The sequence below is a fragment of the Calliphora vicina genome, chromosome 5 (assembly GCF_958450345.1).
Source record: "Calliphora vicina chromosome 5, idCalVici1.1, whole genome shotgun sequence".
Taxonomy (NCBI): domain Eukaryota; kingdom Metazoa; phylum Arthropoda; class Insecta; order Diptera; family Calliphoridae; genus Calliphora; species Calliphora vicina.
The window spans coordinates 80,513,068-80,525,739 of NC_088784.1; the positions used below are offsets into that span (position 1 = coordinate 80,513,068).

A 12,672-nucleotide genomic window follows, 5' to 3' on the forward strand; every position below is an offset into this window, starting at 1 on the left:
GATCGTAAGGGTATCTTTACAAAACAAATTTTAGCAATGGGTTTACGATTGTACCACTCAATTACAAGACGATATTACAGAGTAATAAAATAAAAATTAGCAATATAATTTGCGGCTGCATATTGTTAGTTTCCTTTTCCGAATAGACAAACCTTATATTCTAATTTCAAACTGGAAACAGAATTCCCATTTGATAATTATTTCATCAAATAATTGTGCAACTAATACAATTATCTAAACCGGTAAGATAATCAGCTGAGGTGACAAATAGGAAATTCTTTTGAAACATTTAAGCACTATTATATTTCGACTACAATACTATGGAATTAAGCTTATAAATTAATTCGTAATTAATGATTTCGAAGAAAGATGTAAGATATACAATTTAGAGTTTTTAAAGTAAATTAAAGAACGTAAGGTTATCTTAACAAAACATATTATAGCAATGGGTTAACGATTGTACCCAAATTAATTATAAAGTAATAAAATAAAAATGTACAATATAATTTGTTGGTGCATATTGTTACATTCCTTTTCTAAATAGACTAACACAAACTTACTAATATTCTAATTCCAAACTGGTAACAGAATTCCCATTTGTTAATCATTTGATCAAATAATTGTGCACCTGATAATACTCATCACAATTATGATTAAAAAATTCCCCGGGAGTTGTTTCCCATTGAATTTGAATAGGAAATGTGGGAAAATGAAAAAAAAAAACTCCCGGTGAAATTTTATTCATTATCGGGCTGACTACACCGGTAGGATATTCAGCTTATCTCCCTGAACTATACTAATGTAATCCTCGTTGGAATATAATTTTTCTCTGTAGGAAACTCTAAATCATTATCTGAGCTTTAATTAATTTGCACTGAATTAAAGTGGTATTGAAATTGGCACGTTTTTCTATAATTTATGCTCTAAACTATAATTTCGAGTTCCATATTCTTCGTCTATAAGCGCAAACCAAAAATATCGCATGCTACTACTGTTAGCATATGATGAATATAATACAGCACATAATAACCACAGATTTGTTCATAAATAATTTTAACACAATTCACTTTTGTTTTTTTTTTTAATTTACAACATTGTTGTATTTTTTAATGATGTTTTTGTTGTTGTTTTAGTATAAAATAACAGCATAGGCAATACATGAGGGTGTTGTAAAATTGTTTATCACAAATTGTCACTGCCTTGCAACATACAAAAAGTTGCATTTAAAAATAAACAAAATACAACTTGTATTTGCATGCACCAAATCAGCTTCATCTACAACACATCACACATTTGTTCTATACAACTCCACATCCTCTACAGCATCTTCCTCCTCAGCCGGACAGACATTATGTTAAAATATTTAGCAACTAAAAAGGTTGGGGACTGTTTGCTTTTGGGAAGACAGTTTACTTGACTTCCTTAACTTCCAAGCCTGGGGGAAGGGATTGCTTGATTTTCTCGGCCTTCTCTTTGTCTTGGACGACCAAGGTGTACAAGAAACGGGAGCAACGAATCTTGAATTTGGTGTTGTTGGGGTTCTTCTTTATCTTGACGGCACGAGCATCGGTACGACGGGCCTTGTTCAAGAAATCTTTAACTTCTTTGATTTCACGGGGCATCTGGAAAAAATAAAACAAAAATTAAAAAATCATTCATAGAGGCGATAGTTGCATGAGTTTTCACTTACATTGTCTTAATTTGTAGAGAATTTTTTTGTAAAAATTAATTTACAATACGAGAAAACCAACCAATGTTGACGTTTTCCACGTTTCGAAAGAAAGAGAAAAGGAAAGGTGATTTTCAATATGGCCGCTTTTGCAACATCCGGCTGTCAAAATTTGTATGTGTCAAAATGACATTAAGAGTGGAGAGTAATACTTAACAACACTAGTGCCCTCTAGAAGTGAGTAGATGTTTGGTTTTTATAAAAATATCAAAAACTTTATTTAAAAATCATTAAATTATAGACAATAATGCGACCAAAAAAATCAGTACTATTTTGAATTAAAAACTTGATTCTTTTTACATTTGTTTGCTCTGTTTTAAGCTTAAAGTTTTGCACCGCATTTATATCCTCCGCATAAAAGGGCTCTTCATATATAGAGCTGTTTTCCACTGGCTCACATTTATGAATTTGAATTTTGGCTTCTTTGGCTGCAAAACCACCTTGAAATTGAAAACTAAATGATTTCAAAGTTTGAGATTCTTCAAATTCAATAGCTATCCATTGTGGTATACCCTGTAATAATAATTTATATATGTATGTTAACTACTAATCCAAAATTATAAAATCTACTCATTGTATGTACCTCATTGGAACTCCAGGCAGTATCATCTTGTTGATCGTACAAAAATTGTTTACCATGTTGTTTGGTATCTTTGTTTAGCACTGAACTAACGCTGGAATGATGAACAATTTTTTAAATAATTATTTAATGTTAGAATTATTAATAAATACCTGCATTTAAATTTTTCATTGGTTAATAAATCCATGATTTGTGGTATTTGTTTACGTTTTACAGCTGTTAATAATTTCTCCAATATGTCATCATGATTCATATTTGACAGTTGGAGACTTTTTAGCACAGAGCTGCCACTATTATTTAAGAGGATGCCAGATTAATAAGTCATTCAAATGTAAACAAATAATTTGCAATGTTTTTTAAACCTTTACTGAAATAATTGATTTTCGCAATAGTTTATAAAATTTGATTAGAAATTGATCACAAATATATCAATAATGCAATATTGGCAACAGATTTCAAATAGTTAAAAGGTAAGATGTTTATAGATTATTTCGCTAACGTTATTTAAACAAACTTGTAAAATAAAGTCTATTAAAAATAAAAACAAGTTTTTGTTCTCCAATTTATCATTATCTTGTTTTTACGAGCACCAACAGGCACAAAAATTGTATTTATTCCATGAAATTTTATTTAAAACGTAAGATAATAAATTAAAGAAATTTCAACCAGCCTTCAATTTTGTATGTTAATTTCATCATGTACCAACAATATCATATTTTTCTATTTTATTTTCATAGAATTTTAAAATTTAAATAATGTATTGGACTTTTTCGCTCAAGTTTGGCTACCGTTGCCCAGGTTATCCTTTCAGTTCAACAATCGTTACCGCTAATCTACCGTTACCGAAATAATTGCAATTACCGTTACCGATATAATCGTAAGTACCGTTACCGATATTCTATAATTAATTTGAATCATAAAAATACAAATAATACAGCAAATAATGTTTCCCTAAGCTACCGTAACCGAAATAACTGCAATTACCGTTACGGCTTAATACCGTTATTGATATAATCCAAATTTTAATCGTTTCGAATCGGTAGCCAACCTTGTTATAACTAATTATTGTTCTTATTGGTATCCAGACATAAAATGTAAGTTATTGAAAAAGTTCCTAATTTTTAATATGATAAAATAAGCAAACCATATATAATTTTGGAATAAATGTAGTTTATGGGCGCCACATAATCAAATTTTTACCAGGTAATACAGAATATAGAGGATCAATTCTTATTAGCCGACGGCTCTTATTTCCTGATTAATTGTTTTTGTAGATCACCATCGGTCATATTGCAATTGCTTTAAAATCTGGGGTGTGTCTAAAACCGACTTTGCGGAATACATTTCCATTTGTAGCGAAACGTTTTTAGTTCTAGTGTATATCGAACACCGACTATGCTTTATAAATATTTGTCTGTGTAGGAAAGAAGGATTTTCATTCATGTCAGAGTCATCTTCGCTAAGGATTTTTATTAGTTTTGAATATCAGTTCATATGGGTTAAATTATTCAGTAATTTATATCTTATGGGAAAATATTTTGAAATCAGATACAAAATTAAATAAATATCAATAATACATAATAGCCCATAACTCTGGATCAAATTATAATGCGGCTTTGATCCAGAGTTATGATAAAACTAGATCTCGTGATCTCTTAAAAATTTGGTCGTAATTATCCTAAAATAATTATTCGATCTCAAATGTTTTGATATCATATAAAATAGCTTGAATTGTCTATTAGGATAGATATAATTTTTTTTAAAAAAACTCTCTTCATCAAATATCGTTTCTGAGTAGCTGACCTTTGGTAGGGTTTTTAAAGCGGTTTCGTTAACAATTATTCTCTTAATAGCTAGTTTTTGGCCGTACAAAGGCGTTTTCATCTCCGACACTTGCAAAAAACTTATAACCCAAAACGAACAGGAAAACAATTTACAGCAATAGTCTTAGATTCTGATATACTATTAGTGGTGAACAATAGTATACCATGAACAATAGTATAAGACGGTAGTCTTTAGTATAGCTGGAGCAACTCCCATAAACTAGAGCTTAGTAGAATAATTTAATACCTTCAAAACATGTCGTCATATAGCACCACAATTTCATTATTTTAACATTAATGCAAAAATAAGTTTTATAAATATGTAATAATGTATGAGAATCGATCCATAATTAGTCATAGCTTCGATATCCATAATTAGTCATAGCTTCGATATGAAGCCCAGTGGGCTTTAGTAACATGCTGTTGAGGATTTTTGGGGATACAGAAACGTTAACTGGGGATGAGGACTGAAAAAATACTGACAACACTCAGTGAGTAATAATAACAATTTTGTATTTGTATTAAATATTTCACAAATAATTTCGATAAGATAAAAAGGTGGAAAATGCTAACATTTTAAATACATATTTTCTTCATTGTTGTGTGGGAATCGATAAATAAGGTGTTTGTTAGCATAATAATTATTGATATAGACACAAACAAGAAAAAGTACCTTTTGTTTGTAACATACAAAATTAATAATATTAAAAACAAAAGGAAATTAAAAACAAAGTCAAGATGGATAAGGAATACCAACTACACATAAGTATAACTAAAGCTTTAAGCCCCTCAGAAGCTCCGCTAAAAGTGAAACACGCCCGATCAGTCATCATAGCGACACATAGATCGAAGAGTGCCAAGCCCTTTTGGGCGGTAATCACGCGCCAGCCGATAATGGAGCATCGATTTACGGCCTGGAAATTTTGTAATTTACTGCATAAAGTGTTGCGCGAAGGCCATGAAAGTGCGGTCAAACAATCACAGACCCACAAGACTCTGATCTTGGAGGTGGGAAAGATGTGGGGTCATCTGCAGGATGGTGTGGGTAAGTGTATTGAGGCGTACACCAGACTTTTGGTAAATAAACTAGAGTTCCATCAGAAAAATGCAAACATTCCCGGTTCGTTAGCACTCGACTTTAATGAATTTGCACGAACAGTAGGCGACGATTTAAATCTCTATTTTCAGTTGTGTGTGGAGGTTTTCGATTACCTGGAGCATATACTGCAAGTGCAGGGACAAATTTTCCTGGCCATTAACTCGTATCGCCTGTCATCGATGACTCCGCAAGGTCAGTGTCGTCTAGCGCCTTTGATAACTCTAATACAGGATTCAAATCCTCTCTACGATATTTGTGTACGTATAATGTTTCGCCTTCATGACGGTTTGCCACATGATGTACTCATGGGTCATCGTAATCGCTTTAACGAAATATTTAAGAAACTAAAGGCCTTCTACGAAAGTGTTAGACCGCTGCAATATTTCTCTGATGTCATTCAACTGCCACATTTGCCAGAGAATGCGCCGAATTTCTCTTCGGAACTTGATTTGGGTAATTATACAGCGCCGGTAATGGTTTTACAACAGGAACCTGAACCCGAACCAGAACCCACTATTGAAAGCTTAGTTGATTTGGCAAATGCCGCAGACAACAATGCCCAGGCTGAAAATGCTTTAGATGAAAAAGAACTTATTATTAGACAGCTGACAGAAGAGTTGAGCGAAAAACAAATGGCTTTGGAACACTATGCCAATTTGGCCCATCAAATAAATAACTATCAACTAAAAAATGAATCTCTCGAACGAGAGATGGCCAAAGCAAGGGACATGTTGGAAAGCACCCTACATGCCAAGGATAATTTGGAGCAAAAGTTGGGTGAAATGTCCCATACAATGGAACAAAAATTAATCAAAATGTCTACACTGGAAGAGGAAGTAAAGCAGAGCGATGAAAAGGTTAAACAAGTGGATGAAAAATTTGATAAAATCAAAACTATGTACACAAAGTTACGAGAAGAACATATAGGTCTTTTGCGAATGCGCAATGAAGATTCCAAACAATTGGCAGCTGAAAAGAAAGAAATTGAAAAACTCAAGGAGGAAATAGAAAATCTAAATGAAAAGTTGTGTAAATCTGACAAAACTGAAGAACTTAATACAAGTTTGAAAACAAAATCATTAGAATATGAAGAGGCCTTAGCCAACAAAGAGAATTTCATAGACAATCTTAACAGCGAATTGGCCCAAATAAAAGAACAGCTGCAAAAGAGCCAAGAAGAACACTTGATACTTTTGCATCAGTTTGAAACACAAAAGAGTAAACTAGAGGAAGATAGCCAGCATTTGGTTAACGAAAAGCAAGATAATCAACAATTGATACTTGAAATTCAGGGTCTGAAAGGAAAATTAGAACATCAGGTGTCCAAAACAGATGAAATTGATACTTCTCTAAAAACAAAAAGTCAGCAATATGAAGAAACTATAGCCAACAAGGATGTGAACATAGAACAACTAAATTCGGAACTCTCGCAACATAAAGAACAACTCGAAAAAAGTCAGCTAGAACACACCAACTTAATAAAACAATATGAGGAACAAATGAAAACACATCTCGCCGAAAGCGAACTTCTTAAACAAACTGCCGAAAAGGATTCCCAAACTAAACAGCAGAAAATTCAAGAACTTTTACATATTCAGACAAATAATGAAGCTGCTCTACAAAAGTTGGAACTTCAATTGAATAGTATTAACACTGAAAAACAAAACTTGCATCTTGAATTAAAAACAGTTCATGAACAAGTTGAACAGTTGCAAAAATCACAAACTGAAGCTCATTTAGCCACTGACACCATAATAGCTTCCGTTATTAAAACAATCAAGCATTCCTTAAGTACAGACTTTACCTACAAAGTATTCGAAGCAAATGTGGTGCTGCAACAGGCTGAAACAAATATTGACACTATTAGCTTACATTTACAAAATATATTGCAGGCTTTTAAATTGCATATTGGTAATAATACCAGATTAACAGGGGACTTTGTTAAATCAAGTATAGAATTGATTTCAACTTTAAGAACTTTGCATGAGTACATTACTCTGGTGGCAGAAAATACTACCGATATGGAAAATGGTCAAGTTTTACGCTCACTCGGCCATGAAACACGTGATTCCTTTATCATACTCTTCCAAATGCTGCTGGATAATACAAAAGATGTGGATGAATTGCAAAAACATTGTCAACAAGAGATCGATGTCAAATTGCTAGAATTAAAGAAATTATTGCTGTTGATGAGTAACTCGTTTACGGAAAATCTAAATATTGCCGATTTGTTGCAACAAGAACTGAAAGACATGGATAAAATGATAGAAGATGCAGCACAAAAAATGCTGGAAATTCAACAAAACTCTAAATCCAAAAACGAGGGCATCAAATTGGAAGTTAATGAAAAAATTCTCGAATCTTGCACCAATCTAATGCAGTGCATTATAAATCTTATTAAAAAATCCAGAGACTTGCAAAACGAAATTGTGGTACGAGGCAAGGGCAAATCGACCGAAAAGGATTTCTATAAACGCAATAGCCAGTGGACAGAGGGACTAATATCAGCCTCTAAAAGTGTAGCCAAAGGTGCCAATTACCTGGTGGATGCCGCCAATAAAGCTATTGTTTTGGAATCGAATGAATGCTTTGAAATAATTGTTGCTGCCCAGGAAATTGCTGCTAGCACTGCCCAGCTAGTTATAGCTAGCAAGGTGAAAGCCAATAAAGACAGTCAGAAACTTATGGATCTAACAAAAGCTTCACGTGATGTCTCCCTTGCCACGGGTTCCGTTGTGGCCACCGTCAAAGATGGTTGTAATAAGTTGGAATATAAAAACGAAATCGACATGACAAAACTAACGACTTCCCAAAAGAAAGCCATGGAAATGGAAATGCATATTAAAGTTTTGCAATTAGAACAAGCTCTCGATAATGAAAGGCAAAGTCTTATGTCATTCCGCAAGAAATTTTACCAAAGCTCCGAAGATGATTAAATAAAAGTTTTGATTATTTTAAATTAAATTTAAACAGCAAAATGGTAGTTTTTGGTTTAGCCAAATAGTTTGTATATATATTAAATGATAGCTTTTAATTAATATACAATATTAACTTATGTAACAGTATTTAAAAAAAATCAAATAATAGCTATTGATGTATATGTTATTTGTAATATTCGTTATAAATGAAATTCTGGCGAATGTGTTAAATGTTATTAACATTTTAAAAAGTATATACCATACATATATTTTTTTAAACTTTTTAGATATTTTCGTACAATTGTTTTTGTTTTTTTTTATATATTTCTGTATATTTTTCATGTTTTATAAAAACAAATTCCAGTTATTATTTCTATTTTTTTGTATACATTTTTAATTAAACTAATAAACTGATTGTTGGTTAATAAATAACAAAGAGTATGTGTTTAATTATTGTTATATTAATTTTTTCTTTGTACCTGTGTTATTTTTAATTTATATGAATAATCTCCCTAATTAATACAGCCATATGTAAACTTTTTGCAGACGATGTTGCTTTATTCTTTAGTCTTCGAATTTTCTCCGACTATACTGCTTTATCTACTAGTTATTACTGATTAATCTAGTTTGTTCAACCGATTAGATTCATTGAAATTTTGTTAGATAGGATACTTAATTTAATTATGTATAAGGTCTGGTGGTCCATTGCCGATTGTTTATTTATAAATATTGTTTGCTTTTATGAAATTAATAATGGTCTTTATATTGTTGGAAAGAAATTTAATAGGATTCATATTAAATATATCGTTTCGGATTGTATTGAATTTAGTTCAATGAATATGTATATTTATGAATATTGCGCGTGTTCCGTAATATGGACATTTAAAAAAAAAATAAATATGAAAAATAAAATTTGGTGAAAAAATGTTTATATGCATTGTAAAATAATGGGGTTAAAAATTTTTTCCCGATTAAAAATAGCAATATAAGTTGGACTATAGAGGATATGTTGATGTATGAATCATGTATGTAAGCAATTTGGGGGCTACGGAAACTTGATTTCAATATACAGACGGATAGATGGATATGGATATATCGACTCCGCTATCAATAACGTTCAAGAATATATTCAAATAACTACATACGGTAATTCTCCTGGCTCGGTTGCTATTTAAAATCGATACAATCGGCACACAAATGGCTAAGATATAAGGAAAAAACCAGGACAAACTCTATTTTTTATCTATATCTGGATTATTACGTCATTAATATAGACAATATGAAGATCCAATAACAGATATTTCAAAGACCTTTGCAATAACGTAAGTCGGACCTACAATGGGTCCAAATCGGGAATGATATTTTTTACCGCAAAATGTTTTTATTATAAAATTTGTTTCACTAATAAATTTAAAAATCTTTTTTGGAAGCTGATTATTTTCCATGTAAAAAAATATTATGAGTAAAAAATTCCGTTGGAGTTTGTTCCCCGGGAGTTTTTTCCATTGAATTTGAATAGGAAAAATAGGTAAGGTAAGGCGAAAAACTTACGGGGAATTTTTATTCATAATTGGGCTGAATATTAATTGATTATTAATATAATTTTTCTTGGATCGAGAATATTTTTTGAGTACGTTTTCTCATTTTATTTCATTACTGGAATGAATAGATACAATTTTGAACAATTTTCCATAATATGCTAAATTAAGCAAGAGCAGCAATCTTTTGAAACGGATATTTTATATAAATTAGCTATGAAATATTTAAAATAATTGGCCCATTGTGTCGGTTTTAAATTTTCAGCGTGCCATGGCAAACAAAATGCAACCCTGTGAACACAGCATCATCTGGTAACTCAGTGTTATGGCAATTCCTCAGTGTAGATGCTGCAGTATGGCAACACTGGCGTATGGCATCACACTATGTGAGCCGACGCCACTGCGCTGCCCACGTCGTGAGTCGCTGACATGAGCAAAACCATTTTTTTTATATTGAGTTTTTCGTAATAAGAAATGGGGGGTCTTCAACCAATCAGTACCATAAGAAATGCATGGTGTGTGTGTATATTGTGTTTGACGTGAGCCAAATGAGCCGGAGTAATTTGAACAATCTGGCAATACTGGTAGATATTTAAAAAAGCCAGACGACTCGTCAAAAAAATAGATTTTTCGCGTGCAAACAACATAAAATTGTTATACTTTTTTTAAACGCTTTCTAGAGATTCCCTTTTGTAGTATTTTAATTAAACAATCAAAATGAATAAAGAACAAGATTATGCCTCCGATACAGATGAAAGTGATGAGGATTTCCAACCAGACAACTTAGCGGTCGACTCGCCAGTCAGTGAAGATGAAGAAGATTGTGAGTCTAATGAGGAACTAGCTGATGCTACAAACGATACGGAAAAGCCAGTAAAACGAAAAAGGGAAACAAAAAAAGTACATAAAAAGAAAAAATCTAAAGCCATCCATGAGGAGGAATCAGAAGATGATGACGATGAGGCCTCACATGCATCAAGGAGAGCAACAAGACAGACAAATGAAGCTGATACAAATGGCAAAGGAAAAACTTTGGAAAAAGATGAATTAGTATCAGATGATGAAGATAAATCCCGTACGAATGCACTGTGGGCAGATTTTCTGAATGATGTCAAACCGACGGCGACTACCTCTACAAACAAGCCTTCCAAAGTTGAAGATAAACCAAGTTCCTCTAGTAGTAGTGACAAAATCACCAGTGAAAAGGCTAAAGTTACTAAGGAAACACCACCACCTACAAGTTTAGCACCAAAAGTAGAACAAAATAAAATCGTAGTTACTGAAGTTGTAGATTTTGCTGGTGAAGAAGTACACATTGAACGTGTAATAGATGCTTCTAGTATTAAAGAAAATAAAGCTGCTGCTATACCACCAGCTAAGAAGCAACCATTTAGTAGAATAATGCCTGGTGTGGGTATAAAAAGAACTCTACCAACGGCCGCCACAAGCTCGGGGGTCGGACTAGGCTCTGTACTGAATCAACTGGGGAAAAAGAAGAAATTATCGGTTTTAGAAAAATCCCAAATGGACTGGAAGAGTTTCAAACAAACCGAAGGCATAGATGAACAATTACAAACATTTAACAAAGGCAAGGATGGGTAAGTTGTAACTACTAATACAAATTATAAACCATGATTTATCATTACATATATCGCTTTTTTTAATTTTTAGCTATTTGGAACGTCAGGACTTTTTACAACGTACCGATTTACGACAGTTTGAAATCGAAAAGAATCTACGGCAAACTACCAGGCGTCCTCTTTAATTCGTTTGAATTGATTATGTTTTAAATTTCCTTATACACTAACTACTATATGAAATTAAATCTACTATTAGTCTCTAAATTACCAATTATGTACAATCATTCATTACCTACTATTTTTATAAATATTCGATTGTATTTCATTTGAAATATTCCATTACCTTTTTAAGTTTAATTGTATACCTAAAAAACTAGGAATTTGCCGCAATGTACGTTAAGATTGTTTAAATATTTGAAGAAATAAGCTTAATCTTTAGTATCAGCAAATTTTTATTTGAACAAACTCGATTTTTAACACATATAATTTAATTTATAATTATAATAATTTATATTGTAATTTATTCTGCATAAGAAAAATTTTAATTATACATATAAACAATTTTTAAAGGAAGTAAAAGTGACTATGTACTTTTTTCGTTTTCACTCTTATTTCGTGAAATATTTAAATAATCTGAGCGAATTTTTACAACTTTGAAATTTTTTCTGTATTATTGATGGTAAAACATACATAAATGTTATTAATAAAAATAATATATTAGAACAATATAAAAACATTGTGAATTTTTTTGAAAATTAGCCCTGTTTTAACGACGTCTGGTTATTTCTTAGCTTAAATGCAATCAATGGAAACCACAATTTTTGAGAAGCGGTTTGAAAAGGGTAAAAATAGTTAAGAAAAAAAAAACTTATTAGAATGATAATTTTTATTCATATGGGACATAGAATAAAATATACATAGAAGCGCTACTGAGAGACAAAGAACCTAAGTTTGTTGTCAAAAACCTTGCAACAACAGAATACATGTAAATCAATGTACATATTTTGAGTTTTTATATAAGTAATCGAATTTTGGTCTGAAAAATTAGTGATCACAAATCGAGCTCCTTTTCTTGATTAAATGCTTATTGATATTTTGAGTTTTTATATAAAAAGTCGATTTTTGATGAGAAATATGAGTGATCACAGATCGAGCTCCTTTTCTTGATTCAACGCTTATTGGCCAAGTTATTAGTGAATTTAGATATTTTGAGTTTTTATATAAAAAATCGTTTTTTGGTCAGAAATATGAGTGATCACTGATCGAGTTTTTTTCTTGATTAAACGCTTATTGGTCAAGTTATTAGCGAATTTAGATATTTTGAGTTCTTATATAAAAAATCGATTTTTGGTCAGAAATATGAGTGATCACAGATCGAGCTCCTTTTCTTGATTCAACGCTTATT

The 12,672-nt window shown here is 31.7% G+C and overlaps 4 protein-coding genes across 4 annotated transcripts; 2 read left to right on the plus strand and 2 right to left on the minus strand.

Moving 5' to 3' along the window:
• Positions 1-1,067: 1,067 nt before the first annotated feature.
• RpL38 (ribosomal protein L38) lies at positions 1,068-1,622 on the minus strand. The gene has a single exon (XM_065511662.1). It carries the CDS (start codon positions 1,620-1,622, stop codon positions 1,410-1,412), a length of 213 nt encoding a protein of 70 aa, XP_065367734.1. The 3' UTR covers positions 1,068-1,409.
• LOC135960383 (nuclear receptor 2C2-associated protein) lies at positions 1,068-2,587 on the minus strand. The gene is made up of 4 exons (XM_065511661.1): positions 2,462-2,587; positions 2,313-2,403; positions 1,691-2,242; positions 1,068-1,622 (listed from the first exon to the last, which is right to left on the minus strand). The coding sequence occupies exons 1-3, from the start codon at positions 2,560-2,562 to the stop codon at positions 1,946-1,948; spliced, it is 489 nt and encodes a 162-aa protein (XP_065367733.1). The 5' UTR covers positions 2,563-2,587; the 3' UTR covers positions 1,068-1,622; positions 1,691-1,945.
• A 2,119-nt stretch (positions 2,588-4,706) lies between these two features.
• Hip1 (Huntingtin interacting protein 1) lies at positions 4,707-8,585 on the plus strand. The gene has a single exon (XM_065510496.1). The coding sequence runs from the start codon at positions 4,871-4,873 to the stop codon at positions 8,165-8,167; it is 3,297 nt and encodes a 1,098-aa protein (XP_065366568.1). The 5' UTR covers positions 4,707-4,870; the 3' UTR covers positions 8,168-8,585.
• Positions 8,586-10,354: 1,769 nt separating this feature from the next.
• On the plus strand, positions 10,355-12,001 carry LOC135960212 (craniofacial development protein 1). The gene is made up of 2 exons (XM_065511447.1): positions 10,355-11,285; positions 11,359-12,001. The coding sequence occupies exons 1-2, from the start codon at positions 10,405-10,407 to the stop codon at positions 11,450-11,452; spliced, it is 975 nt and encodes a 324-aa protein (XP_065367519.1). The 5' UTR covers positions 10,355-10,404; the 3' UTR covers positions 11,453-12,001.
• The last annotated feature ends 671 nt before the right edge of the window (positions 12,002-12,672 follow it).